The sequence below is a fragment of the Juglans regia genome, chromosome 15 (assembly GCF_001411555.2).
Source record: "Juglans regia cultivar Chandler chromosome 15, Walnut 2.0, whole genome shotgun sequence".
NCBI lineage: Eukaryota > Viridiplantae > Streptophyta > Magnoliopsida > Fagales > Juglandaceae > Juglans > Juglans regia.
In genome coordinates this window covers 12,171,049-12,184,691 of record NC_049915.1, presented here as the reverse complement: position 1 = coordinate 12,184,691, position 13,643 = coordinate 12,171,049, and the positions used below count along the sequence as shown (strand labels likewise).

Below are 13,643 nucleotides of genomic sequence, written 5' to 3'. Positions count from 1 at the left end.
ACACCACCTGGAAATTCAAAGCAGGAACGCAGGAAACAGAGAAGATAAGAGGGAGGGCGTCGACTTGAGAAAGAAACCTATTGTGAGGGGAAAAGAGATACGGTTGAAAGCAAGGGTTTTGGAAGAGAAGAAAATCGTCAGGAAATAAAGGGAAAACTCACAAAATGCAAAACAGAAGGAGGGACAACGGCATCGTATCAGGGGTTTTTGGGGCTGGGCTTCAGCTGTAAGGGCCACAGGCCTAGGCTTCACATCCCCCCCTTACAAAAATTCCGCCCTCGGAATTTGCTACAAGCTATCAAAATTCTCGTCGAACAGGTGGGGGTACTTAACTCGCATCTCTTCCTCGAATTCCCAAGATGCTTCGTTAATAGCATGATTATTCCACAACACTTTAACCAAAGGGATAGTTCGAGTCTGTAACACTTGTTCTTTCCTGTCCAAAATCCGTATTGGTTCCTCGGTGTAGGTCATATTCTCTTGAATCTGAAGTGGTTCATGATCTATAACGTGGGTGGGGGAATGGTTGTACTTTCTCAACATAGACACATGAAACACATTATGCACTCTCAAGAATTCCAGTGGTAAAGCCACTCTATAAGCCACTGGTCCAATTTGATCAAGAATCTCAAACGGTCCCATATATCTTGGGCTCAACTTACCCTTCTTTCCGAATCTCATAACTCCTTTCATCGGTGCTATCCTCTAAAATACTTTATCACCAACCTCAAATTCTAACTGGCGGCGGTGTTTATCTGCATAACTCTTTTGTTGGCTCTGAGCTACTTTCATTCTAGCCCGAATGATATCTATCTTCTCTGTGGTCTGCTGAATCATCTTTGGCCCCAAAAGTTTCCTTTCACCTACTTCATCCCAATACAATGGAGATCTACACCTTATGTCATACAAGCAAACTCGACCAATGGTAGATGTCGCATCCAAGTTCCCTTAAAATCCATCACACATGCCCTCAACATATCTTCTAAGATCTGAATAGTCCTTTCTGACTGCCCATCTGTCTAAGGGTAAAAAGCAGTACTCAAACTTAACATAGTATCCATTGCCTCTTGTAAGCTTCGCCAAAACTTGGAAGTGAAGCAAGGGTCTCTATCTGACACAATGGATACCGGTACTCCATGCAACCTCACTATCTACTGCACATACTGCACATACAGCTCAGCTAGTTTCTCTAGCTTGTAAGAAACTTTGATGGGCAAAAGTGAGCGGTCTTCGTTAAGCGATCCACAATCACCCATATAGCATCTTGCCCGCTTAATGTCCTTGGTAGGCCTGTCACAAAGTCCATGGAGATATGCTCCCACTTCCACTCTAGAATCTGGAGTGGCTGAAATAATCCTACTAGTCTCTGATGCTTCGCCTTCACCTGTTGGCAAGTTAGGCACTGTTCCACAAATTTAGCACAGAGAGGGCCAACCTTCCTAGTTGCACCCTTGTGTTACAACCAGGACCTTCTCTCAGCTCGGGAGGAAGCTTCCATGAACCCCATGGTTGAAGCTCACGCTGGCCAAAAGCCTTTCGAAGCCACCACTGGTCCTCTCTCGATTGAGGCTTCTGAGATCCCTTCCAGGGTCCTTTGCACAGTTGAGGAAGAAGAGGAAGTTGTTTCTGAAGAGGAGGAAGAAGTGGAACTTGTTTCAGCTGAGTCTCCAGGGTCTGGAGACATTGTGCCTTTCGCTGAACTAGGGGACATTGGGGATGATCCTAGTCCTATTTGTTCTCTACCTCCAACATTACTGCAATATGATTCACAGTCAGACTGGGTACTGAAGAAGGTTGAAGAGATTCGGCATTGCGTAGGGATCTTCTGTGTTGGTTTTGAGGATCAACTTATAGCATTATTCACAACCATTGTAGCTAGATAGCCACATCTAAACCAATCTACCATCAAAAGAGAAAGGGAGCTTAAGAGGCTACATTGTTCTATAAATTACGAATCAAGGGAAGGAAGCGCTAGTAGAGGGAGGATTACTTATAGGGTGAATCTAGGCGATCCATGAAGCCCAAAATTCTTTCATGGAATGTTCGGGGTTTCAATAACGCGAACAAACACCTTAGAGTGAAGAACTTAATTCGTGATTGGAAGGTCGACATTATTTGTTTGCAGGAGACTAAATTGAAGTACGTTGATAGGAAAATTATAAGAAGTTTGTGGAATTTTTCGTATGGGGGATGGACTAGTCTTGCTTCTAAGGGTGCATCAGGGGGTATTACAGTGATGTGGGATAAGAGAGTTTTTGATTTGGTGGAGGAGTTCATTGGTGAGTTTGTGGTTGCATGTTCTTTCATTAATTTGGATGATGGTTTTGGGTGGGGTTTTGCAGGTTTTTATGGACCTAACAATGACAACAGCAAGAAGCATCATTGGGATGAGATTGCTGGTTTGTGTAGCTGGTAGGAGGGCCCATGGTGCATTGGAGGCAATTTTAACATCACTCGGTTTCCGAGTGAAAGGTCGAGGTTTTCTAACTCGAGGTCAGCCATGGCTGACTTTTCAACTTTATTCATTGAGTTGAACTTGATAGACCTTCCACTAGCGGGGGGTGACTACACCTGGTCAAATGGGAGGTCATGGTCTAGGCTGGACAGATTTATTGTTTCACCTTCTTGGGAGGCACACTTTCTCACCCTATGTCAGAACCGTCTCCCCTGGCTTTGCTCAGACCACTTCCCACTTTTGCTGGATTGCGGGGGTCTTCATGAGGGGCGGAGATATTTCAAATTTGAGAATATGTGGTTGAAGGTGGAGGGGTTCAAGGATAAAATTAGATCGTGGTGGCCCTCCTATCCGCTCTCGGGCACTCTCAACTTTGTCTGTAATACCTTGCTCCTTCCTTCTTACGTACGCTTCTTCTTTCTGACGTATGTTTCATCTTTATGACGTAAACAAATCCCGAAGGCAGAGATTATGTAATCATCTGCCCTTCTCACTAGCGACTATGAGACTCGTTATGCGTGTCGAACCATGATGATGTGTTTCGAAAGATATCTTGTGACTTCTAGGGCACGCCCAGTGTTTTAAATATGCTGGAAATATTTATAAGGAGTAATTCCATTGTTATTGAATTAAGATTTGATCTTAAATACGACAATCATAATATTATTGAAGAGCTCCAAAAATATTATAATTGCCGGAAATCATTTTAATATTATTATTAAAATGATTTCAATTATTTAAGATATTATGATATTTAAATTATGTTGAAAACTTTTATTAATTAAATAGTTTTATTCAATTTAATATGTGAATTTTTATTAATGATGAAGAATATTATTTTATAAAGGAATTCTTGGCATCAGCCTGTAGCCGCAGCACACCTACATGGTGTTTTTTTTTTTTTTACACTCAATACAGTGGAGTGTGCTGCGGTTGCAGCGCACAGTAGGCTGCAATTTTGTATTTTCCTATTTTATAAACTAAAGTTAGTTTAAAATAATATTCTACCTTAATTCCTCTAAGCGCTTTTAATTAAGTTAATGTTTTACGTATTTTCAAATCAGTGTTTTAATCCATCGTCGTTAGATCGTTGTGTAAATCTCCAGATGAAGGGACTGGGTTAAATACCCAGACCCCCTCTCTTTTCCCCTCATTTCCCCTGTAGCCCTCTCTCTCCTCCCTCACCCCAGCGTACAACGTACGCATTCCACCCCACGCCCGAACGGCTCAAAGCCTCAACCCGACGCCGCCGTGCGTCGCCAGCTCTCACCGCCGACACCATCAGCTGCACCTCCCTCCGGCGAGCTCAACCATGCCAGCCTCTCTCTCCCACGCTCCCTCTCTCTCTACACTGGCCATGTACAGCCCGAATGGGCTTAGTGCACGTAGCGCCGCCCTGCGCCGTCCTCCGGTGCCACTACTCCCACGGCAGCTTCCTCTTCCACCGGCCAACCTCCTCCAGCAAGCTTGGCCCCCACCGTGTGCCGCCGTACGCAGCCACCCACGGCCACCAAGCGCCACCATGGATCTTCCCTTCCCTCCCCCTTCCTCCTCCACGTGACCCATGGCCAGAAGCCCTTCTCCACCGCACGGGCTTCCTCCCCTCACGCACGGGTTGCACACCGTGCACCGCCACCCACGACAGGTAACCACCACGTCCAGCCTCCTCAAGCCACCACCAAACCAACCCAACCACCTATAGCCCCGATCTGCCACCCACAAAAGCACACTCTCTCTCACTCTCCCACGGCTTCTCTTCCATGATATGGCCAAATCCGCCACCGTGAGCCACCGTGGCGCCACCTCGACTCCACCACGAGATCCACCGCACCTCCCTTAGCCAAGCCCTAGGTCCAAACCACCACTTTATGTGGTGGGTGACCACTGCACATGATGGACAGTCACTGCACGTGATTGACCGCCACTGCACACGGCTAGATCTGCCGTGTTACGCTCCTTACCACCATCACAAGGCCACCACGAGCTATTCCAAGACCACACCTAGCTATCCAAATGCCTAAACAGTTAACGTACGTAGGTTAGCCTCCACGTACGACCCTTCTGACATCATCGGCTATGACGATCAACAAGCAACGCACGGGTTATCCTGTCGATGGTATAACCCTCTATCCCTCGTATTTATGTTAGATATTGATTAGTTGACTAGGTTGTGGACTTGTGCTGTTGGTATTTGTGGAGTTGTGGTATTGTGATGTGGTGTTGTGTGATAAAGTGTTGGGCACTCTATGTAATGAAGTGTTGGGCTTGTCTGTGTTGTATGGAGATGTATTGTGCCGTGTTGTGTGCTGTGAAGTGTTGGGTGTAATTGGAAAGTACGATGTGTAGTGTTGTGGAATGTGCCATGTAATGTGGTTGTGGAGTATGCGTTGTATTGGTGACGTGGCAGATGAATGGGAATAGTACACGCTGGGTGTACTTTGTGTGTGGCGTAATGTGAGACAATGAGAGTATATGTAAAATATACCCTCCTGGTGTATTGTGGAACGGGATGAGTACGAGTGGAGTGTACTCAGTGGCGTAATGCATGTAAAAAGAATACACGTGGAGTGTACTCCAAGTGGTGGAGTGATGCACCATATGGCGGATATGCCATAATGGTTATGTGCCTTAGTGTGTATGAAGGGAGTACACGATGAGTGTACTCTGTGTGGGGTATGGTATATATGGGGAGTACATGTGGAATGTACTCTATGTGGTGGACGATGCACCATATGACGTGTATGCCATAGTGGTGATGTGGCATAACGTGCATGGAGTATATGCAGAGTGTATTCCATGTAGTGGAGTGATGCATCATATGGCGGGGTAATGCACCATGTGGCGGATATGCCATAATGGTGATGTGGCGTGTTGTATATGTGGGGAGTACATGTGAAATGTACTCTATGTGGTGGAGTGATGGACCATATGGCGGGGATGCCATAATGGTGATGTGTCGTAGTGTGTATGAAGGGAGTATGCGAGGAGTGTACTCCATGTGATATAGTGATGTACCATATGGCGAGTATGCCATAATGGTGATGTGTCGTAGTGTGTATGAAAGGAGTATACGAGGAGTGTACTCCATGTGATATAATGATGCACCATATAGCGAGTATACTATAGTGGTGATGTGGCGTATGTATGAAGGGAGTATACGTGGAGTGTACTCCACATGGCAGCGACACTCCGTGTGGCGTGTCGTAGAGATAAGGATGGTTATGTGATTGATGGACGTGGAACGTGATGGATAGTGTCGGGAACTGTGGAACAGTGTCCCGAAGTAGTTATGGCATAGCCTGTAGTCTGAGGTGGCAAGTGTCACTGTGATGGACTTATGGCTAAGAGTATGCGTGAAGTAGCAGAACAAGTATAAGAGTGCGCAGCGGAAGCATGACTGAGGAATGTCACGAAGTGACATGACTACTGACAGTCGTGCTTGTGATGGGCGAAGTAGTGGAACAAGTGTAAGAGTACACAGCGGAAGCATGACTGGGCAACGTCACGAAGTGGCGTGGTTATTGGAAGTCATGCTTATGATGGGTGAAATGTTAGAGTGTAGGAATGGCGTAACGGGAACTTGACAAGATGTCACGATGTGACGGGAGTACGTGAGGAACCGTACTCGTGATGAGTCAAGAGTTGACGTAGCAGAATATTGGGTAACGCGACAAGGTCACAGTGTAGCTCTGGAGCAATCTCGAGCTATGTGACGTGACATAAGGCGTAGTTGTGAATGGAGTCTTGTCGTGTTAAGTGTTGGGATGAACTGTCAAAAGGGACGGGTAGTGTGAAAAGTCATGCTAGCCGGGTTAAGAAAAGATTGGTATCGGAGTATGGCTCTTGTCCCTACGAACAGGTGCTTAACATGTTACATGTTGATCTTAGGTGATGAAGAGATAAAGTACATATGTAATTTGGGTAGACACATGTGTCGAACGGATTCATCATATGTAATGGATAATCTGTCATGAGTACAGTTATACGGTGTTTGAGCCTCAGAGTTGGCTTAGAGCCGTGTGGCTTGAATGGATGGGAATGAGGATTTAGTATGGGCTAAAGTGCATGAAGGTAGTGAAGGACGTATTATCTAGGATTAAGATGTGTGATTTCATCGGTCGGAATCATGTATCGAATGTGGTTGTAAGAAAAGTAAGACGAATGTCTTAATGTCTTAATCCTAAGGTGAAACATGGGTTCACTTTAGTGGATAAGTATTGGAGGCAAGACTTTGAGTTGGAAGATGTGGTGACCGTAAGTGATCCCCGAAGGGTTTAACATAGTAAAGGGCACGGGATAGAAGGAGAGTGTTCTAAGTGATGTGTAGTTCTATTTATAGTTCAAGTTGCTTATGCATTAGATAGAGAATGACGCTAAGGTATGTGTATGCATGTAGGTTGCCATCTGACAAGCACATGAATGGACTGAATGACATGCAAATAGCATAGAGTCCAAGTAAGTGTTACGTTCATACTCTTCTAGAGTCTTTATAAGATAAAAGAAAATGAAAACGAAAGTTTTTCCTTTATGATGCTTTAAGAAAAGACTAAAGATGTTTTACGAAAGAAAATGCTAAGTGTTCAAAGGTATAAGTATGTACGACCCCTCCTTGGCAGCCCCTGTTTACGCACCCAAAATATTAATTGTACACATGTGAATGGATGACTATACGCTGTATCTATTGAATGTATTTTCAAAGAAAATCCATAAACTGATGAAAATGCATGAAAGGCATGAAAGCGGATGCTTTTATGGATCCTACGAACTGACGCTCTCATGTGCGTCACGAGGTGATACTCGTGGACGCCATGATTGACGACGTTCAAGGAGACGCTTATGGGATGCCATGAAAGCTGACGTTTAAGCCCATGTATGTCCTTAAATGAAGTTTTCCACGAACGAACCGTTAAAGAAAGGATAGGACTGAAATGAACTGAAAGACGAAAAGATGATTTTCGGGTTTATGCCCCAAACGATGTTTATCCATGAAAAGAAATGTTTTCTCATGAAAAGAAATGACTGTTAAATGAAAGAATGAACTGAATGAAAACTTCAGCTCTTTCGAGCTGACATCAACGAATGAATGAAAAAATGAAAGGCAAGAAAGAAAGAAATGAAAGCATGAATGTATGAAGATACGTAACGGCCACATGAATGAATGAAAATGGTACCAATGAATGGGCAGATTGCAATGCCGGGTAAGTAGTACTGGAAGTGCACCCAGTGTTGCCCCCTATGAAAGGGATTCCCAACCCGTGGCCACAGGCGAAATCCGGGTCCAAAGGAAGACCGCTAACCCCAAACACACGAGGCGTAATAGTGTGTACTGGCCTATGAAAGTTATAAGAACGAATGGATATATGCATGTATGTATGAACACACGAACGCACAAACCTTTAAGAAATGAAGGCACTGACGGGGGACACGTTTTAAAGAAAGGAAAGCCTTTTAAAAAGAAAAGCCCCGTCCAGTGAAGTTTTCAAAAGAACGCACGTATGCACGTAAACATGCACTCACTCTTGAAGAAATGAAGGCACTGACAGGAGAAACATTTTATGAAAAGGATGCCCATGTTTTAAAGAGAAAAACCCCGTCCAGTAAAGTTTTCAAACGAACGCACGTATGACACGTATGCATGCACGTAATAGTATGTACGAATGATGAATGCATGAATGAAAACCTATGTTGTTATATTTTAACTGTATGAAGTAATGCTTACGAGTCTTCGACTCATTTTAGTTTTTATGCATGTCCCCCCTCCCCAGCGGTCAACGGACACGGCCAATAAGAGCACGGAAGTCTAGGCACAAGTTTTAAACGCACAAGAGGCCTTTTATTATAAGATTTATGCTTTCCGCTATAAACCTCTTTTATCCTAAAGCACATTTTAATTTATAAACGTGGAGTCTCGCACCCTAGGTATGCAAGTGAAAAGTTTTAAATAGAACGGTAATTCTCGTCGTCCTTTTATAAAAATATTTTGAAAAAAGTCTCACCACAAGGACGAGCATTACATTGTCTTAGTCGGGAAACTCAAAGCCTTGAAAAATGACCTGAGAATATGGAACATGGAAGTCTTTGGGAACGTAAATGTACAAAGGGATAATTTTTTTCAGGAACTGCAACGATTTGAGGATCAAGAGGTGACTGAGGCCCTCACGACTGATGAAAACAAAGGAAAATAGTTGTAGCAGCTGAATTGGAGAAAATCACTCTATGGAGGAGATATCCTAGAGACAAAAGTCTTGAGCCCTTTGGTTGAAGGAAGGGGACAAGAGCACAAAATTTTTCCATCGTGTTGCTAATTCTCATCAAAGAACCAATGCCATTGAGGTTCTCCATTCCGAAGGGAGGATTCTATCAGATAGAATGGCCATAAAGGAACACATAGTTCACTTTTATGACCAGCTCCTTAAAGAGCAACACCCTTGGCGGCCAAAGGTCGATGGGCTAATCTTTGATTCTATTGATCCACTAAGTGCAGTTTGGTTGGAGAGGCCGTTTGAAGAGGATGAGGTGTTTAATGTGCTAAAGGGGATGGAAAAAGACAAGGCCCCAGGCCCAAACAATTTCACAATGGCTTTCTTTCAAGCTAGTTGGGACATTATCAAGGAGGATATCATGAAGGTATTTCTTGAATTCCACTCTTTCTTGAAATTCAAGAGAAGCCTCAATGCTTCATTTATTGCCCTTATTCCAAAAAGGGCAAGGTCGGTGGAAGTGCAAGATTTTCGACCCATAAGTTTGGTGAGTGGGGTTTATAAAATCATTTCCAAAGTATTAGCCCAGCGTATAAGCACAGTTAAGGGTGATAAACGGTCCGGTCAGACCGAACGGACCGACCATTTCGATCTGGACCGGACCGGACCGGACCGAGACTTAGACCGGTCCGGTCCGGTCCATATTTTAGAGGACCGAAAACATTCGGTCCGGTTCACGGTCCACGGTTTTTTCGGACCGGACCGGACCGAATGAAAAATAAAAATATATATATTTTTTATATATATTTTATATATAATAATTGTACAATTAACAATATAAATTTTTAAATATATTATTAATACTTGTTAATATTCTATAAATTAATAATATTTTATATATATCTTCATCTAAGCTATCACTATTAACAATATAAAATTTTAAATATGCTATTAACACTTGTTAATATTCTATGAATTAATAAATATATAATATCAATTAGTTAATTATATAGTAATTATATAAATTAATAATATAATTTTCATCTAATTTATTATCATTAACCATATAAAATATTTTTTTATTGAGTTTGTTACATAATCCACATTAATAAGTCACTTAATTTAATTTAGTATTTTAAATAAATTTTTTTATTAATTATTTAAAAAATTTTTTTAAAAAAAAAAAAGGCGGACCGACTAGACCGGACCGGACCGATAGCTATCGGTCCGGTCCGGTCCCTTTGGGTGTTCGGTCCTGTCCGGTCCGAAAAAAATGATGGACCGAAAATTTTCGGTCCATCGCCAAACCAGATCGTTTGCAGCCCTAAGCACATTAATGGGGAAGATCATCTCGAAGTCCCAAAATGCCTTTATAAAAGGAAGGCAAATTCTTGACTCAGTCCTCATTGCTAATGAATGTTTGGAAAGTAGAGTCAAAGCCGGCATTCCAAGTATCTTATGCAAGTTGGATATGGAGAAAGCTTTTGATCATGTAAATTGGGATTTCTTGTGCATATTCTTGGTAGGTACGACTTCGGGGAAAGGTGGTGCCAGTGGATGAAGCATTGTATCACTACAGTCAGATTCTCTGTTTTGGTTAATGGCACTCATTAAGGCTTCTTTAATAGCTCTTGGGGTTTGAGGCAAGGGGACCATTTATCCTCTCTTCTTTTCATCTTAGTAATGGATGTGCTGAGTAGAATGTTGAATGGATTGGTGGTTGGGGGTTTTATCTCGGGCTTCTCAGTATGTGGTTCTACTCAATATCTCAATTTCTCATCTACTCTTCGCAGACGTCACGCTGATTTTTTGCGAGCCAAATCCTGATCAAATTCGCTCCCTAAGAGCCATTTTGCTCTATTTAGAAGCAGCCTCTGGTCTCAAGGTAAATCTTGCAAAATATGAAATTGTGCAAGTCGGTGCGGTTGATAACTTAAGCGATTTGGTTGTCTATCTGGGCTGCAAGGTGTCATCCTTGCCTATGAAGTACCTTGGTCTCCCTCTGGGGGCCCCTCATAAATCCAAGACAATGTGGGATGGGATTGTCGAGAAGATCGAGCACAAACTAGCGGGTTGGAAGAGACTTTATTTGTCCAAAGGTGGCAGAATCACTCTTATTAAGAGCACACTTTCCAATCTATCCACATATTTTCTCTCTTTATTCCCCTTGCCTGCAGGTGTGGCACATAGATTGGAGAAAACCTTTCGTGACTTCTTATGGGGCACGCTTGAGGACAGAAAAAATTTCATTTGATCAAGTGGGAAAAGGTTTGCTCACCTTTATCTAACGGTGGATTGGGGCTTCGCAACTTGAGAACTTTCAACAAGGCTCTCCTAGGGAAATGGTTATGGCGATATAATAGGGAAAGGAACACCCTTTGGAGGGAAATTATCGACGTTAAATATGGAAGTATGCTGGGAGGTTGGTGTCCCAATGAAGTAAGAGGGTCCTACGGTGTGGGTGTGTGGAAACTTATACATAATGGCTGGGCAGATTTTCTAGTTAATTGCAGGTTTGCGGTTGGTAAGGGCACACAAGTCAGTTTTTGGCACGACTCTTGTTGTGGCGAGGTTGCCTTGAAGATTGCTTTTCCTTCTCTTTTCAGGATTGCGTTCAATAAGGATGCTACAGTTGCTGACAATATGGCCCACTCCTCCAACTCCACCCAATGGTCAATGAATGATCAGTGAGATTCACTAGAGCGGCACAGGATTGGGAATTGGGAGATATTGCTGATTTTTATAGCGTGTCACACGCGCTGAATCTCCATGCTACTGGAGATGATCATTTACTTTGGTCATCCTCAGGGAACAAGAGCTTCTCAGTCCATTCCTTTTACAAGGTTTTATCGGCACACCCCTCCAATGCATTCCCTTGGAAATGCATATGGAGGACTAAGGCTCCCTTAAAAGTGGCTTTTTTTGTTTGGCTAGCATCCCACCGGAAATTTTTGACTATCGATAAGCTGAGAAGGCGTGGCCTCCACTTAATAGACTAGTGCTACATGTGCAAACATGACAGTGAGCCAGCAGGTCATCTACTCCTTCATTGTGAAGTAGTCAAGGTTTTATGGGATGACATTTTCACAAGGCTCGGTATGGCATGTGCAATGCCTAGAAGGGTGATAGAGCTATTGGCATGCTGGAGAGGAATTCGGGGTAAGGGGCAAATTGCGAATATTTGGAAGATCGTGCCTCTTTGTCTGATGTGGTGCACTTGGAACGAAAGGAATAGTCGTTGTTTCGAGGAGAAGAAGCATTAACCGGAAGGGTTTAGGGACTTTTTCTATCATACCTTATTACTTTGGGCTTCTTCTCTTGTATTAAATGACACTTCTTTCAATGATCTATACACTGCTTTTTGTAGCGCTTAGCGTGTATCTAGGTTCTTTTGTATACTCCCTGTGTACTCGGGTCTGGCCTGTTTTCATGTGTTAATATATTTCTTCTTACTTATAAAAAAAATATTTTAATAATATTTTATTCAAATTTTAACTTTCATCTCATCTCAACTCATTATCCAAACGGCACCTTAATTTACATTATGGATTTAGGATTTTAGTATTTGGATTTTTGTAGTTTATTTGGGTTACAAAACTAATAATGTAGACATATAAAACAAGTGGGGCATTAAAATTGGATCAGGCCCAAAAATAGGTTAAGAAAATGCCCAGCCCAACACAGCAAATTGGCCCAACTCCGAATTAGGCTCCGACTCTTATTCTAACAACTCCTATCAAAGTCAAAATTGGATCCTAATCAAAGTCAGAACCCAAACTGACCTTCGAACCAAGTCAAAATCGAAGATCGAAGTTGTCCAATACAACTCTATCGGAGTCGAAGTCAGAGTCAGAGTTAGAGCCCAACCCTATTGAGAATTCTTTACTCGCCAGAGAACTTTCTTTCGGCCAAATAAAGAGAGACAGCGTGCTAGTGTAATAGGAAATTCCTACTTGATAAATAGACAAGGCTTAACCTTGCTTTTTGAGCTCATTGAATAACTGAATGAAGTCGGGGCAAGAGTAAATTGGGGGTCTCAACAAGTTCACTCGTGACCTTCAAAAAATAATCGATGGTCCCTTAAGGATGTTATAAGTAGTATTTAGTAATTGTTTTTTAAAATATAAAGTTAAATACTTAAATTACTCCTTGACATTTCATTATTGATCAAAATAATCTTTTTGTCACACTCTTGTTAGTAATCTGCCTTAAGCAAACCACAGACTATTTTTTGTATCCACCGTTAATAAATATAAGAAAATGATACACATACATCTGTTTTCACAATCATTTACACAATCATGTTTTAAATTAGCGAAATTTTTGTATAATAACTTAAAAAAGTAATATCATTTTACAAAAATACCCTTATTTGGTCACACTTAAACAATATCATAAAAAATAAGAGATATCCTACTACAAAATAATTATATTGTAATCTTGTATATTTTTCACCTTGATATATTTGAGTCTTTATTTTGAGCTCAATAAATAAACAAAAATCATAAGAAATTACCCGGAATTGAACGAGCTTTTGACTAGCTACCTACAAAAGCTTTTACATTTGCTGACAACAAACCTTTCATCGATTGAAGAAATTTCATTGCTGAAGGAAACTTTACAAGTCAAAAACATTGATGTCATTGCGGGTGCACGACTTTTAGTAACGAAAAGAATGGACATTTTGCGACGAAGTATCTCAACTTTAAGAGGATCATGGGAAATTTTCTAAAGATGGCATGAGTTCTATTTTTATTATTGTTTTTTTATGACGACTATTTTTCTTGGGACAAAGAAGGTGTTGTGTTATTTATTTTGTTTTTCTACATGAAATAATATACATGCATAAATATATATATATATATATTAACACAAAAAAAGAGAGAATTAAATCATAATTTTATATCTCCTTCGACTTTGGAGATTGGCTTGTAGAATAAATTTTATTTAAAAAACTATTATTTATCATCATTTTAATCATCATTCTC

At 41.7% G+C, this 13,643-nt stretch overlaps 1 protein-coding gene across 1 annotated transcript; it reads right to left on the bottom strand.

The window, feature by feature from the left end:
- Positions 1-288: 288 nt before the first annotated feature.
- LOC109012236 lies at positions 289-693 on the bottom strand. The gene has a single exon (XM_018993773.2). It carries the CDS (start codon positions 691-693, stop codon positions 289-291), a length of 405 nt encoding a protein of 134 aa, XP_018849318.1.
- Positions 694-13,643: the final 12,950 nt, after the last annotated feature.

Coding starts and splice junctions, on each gene's coding strand:
- LOC109012236 (XM_018993773.2), bottom strand. CDS start 693: ATGAAAGGAGTTATGAGATTCGGAAAGAAGGGTAAGTTGAGCCCAAGA.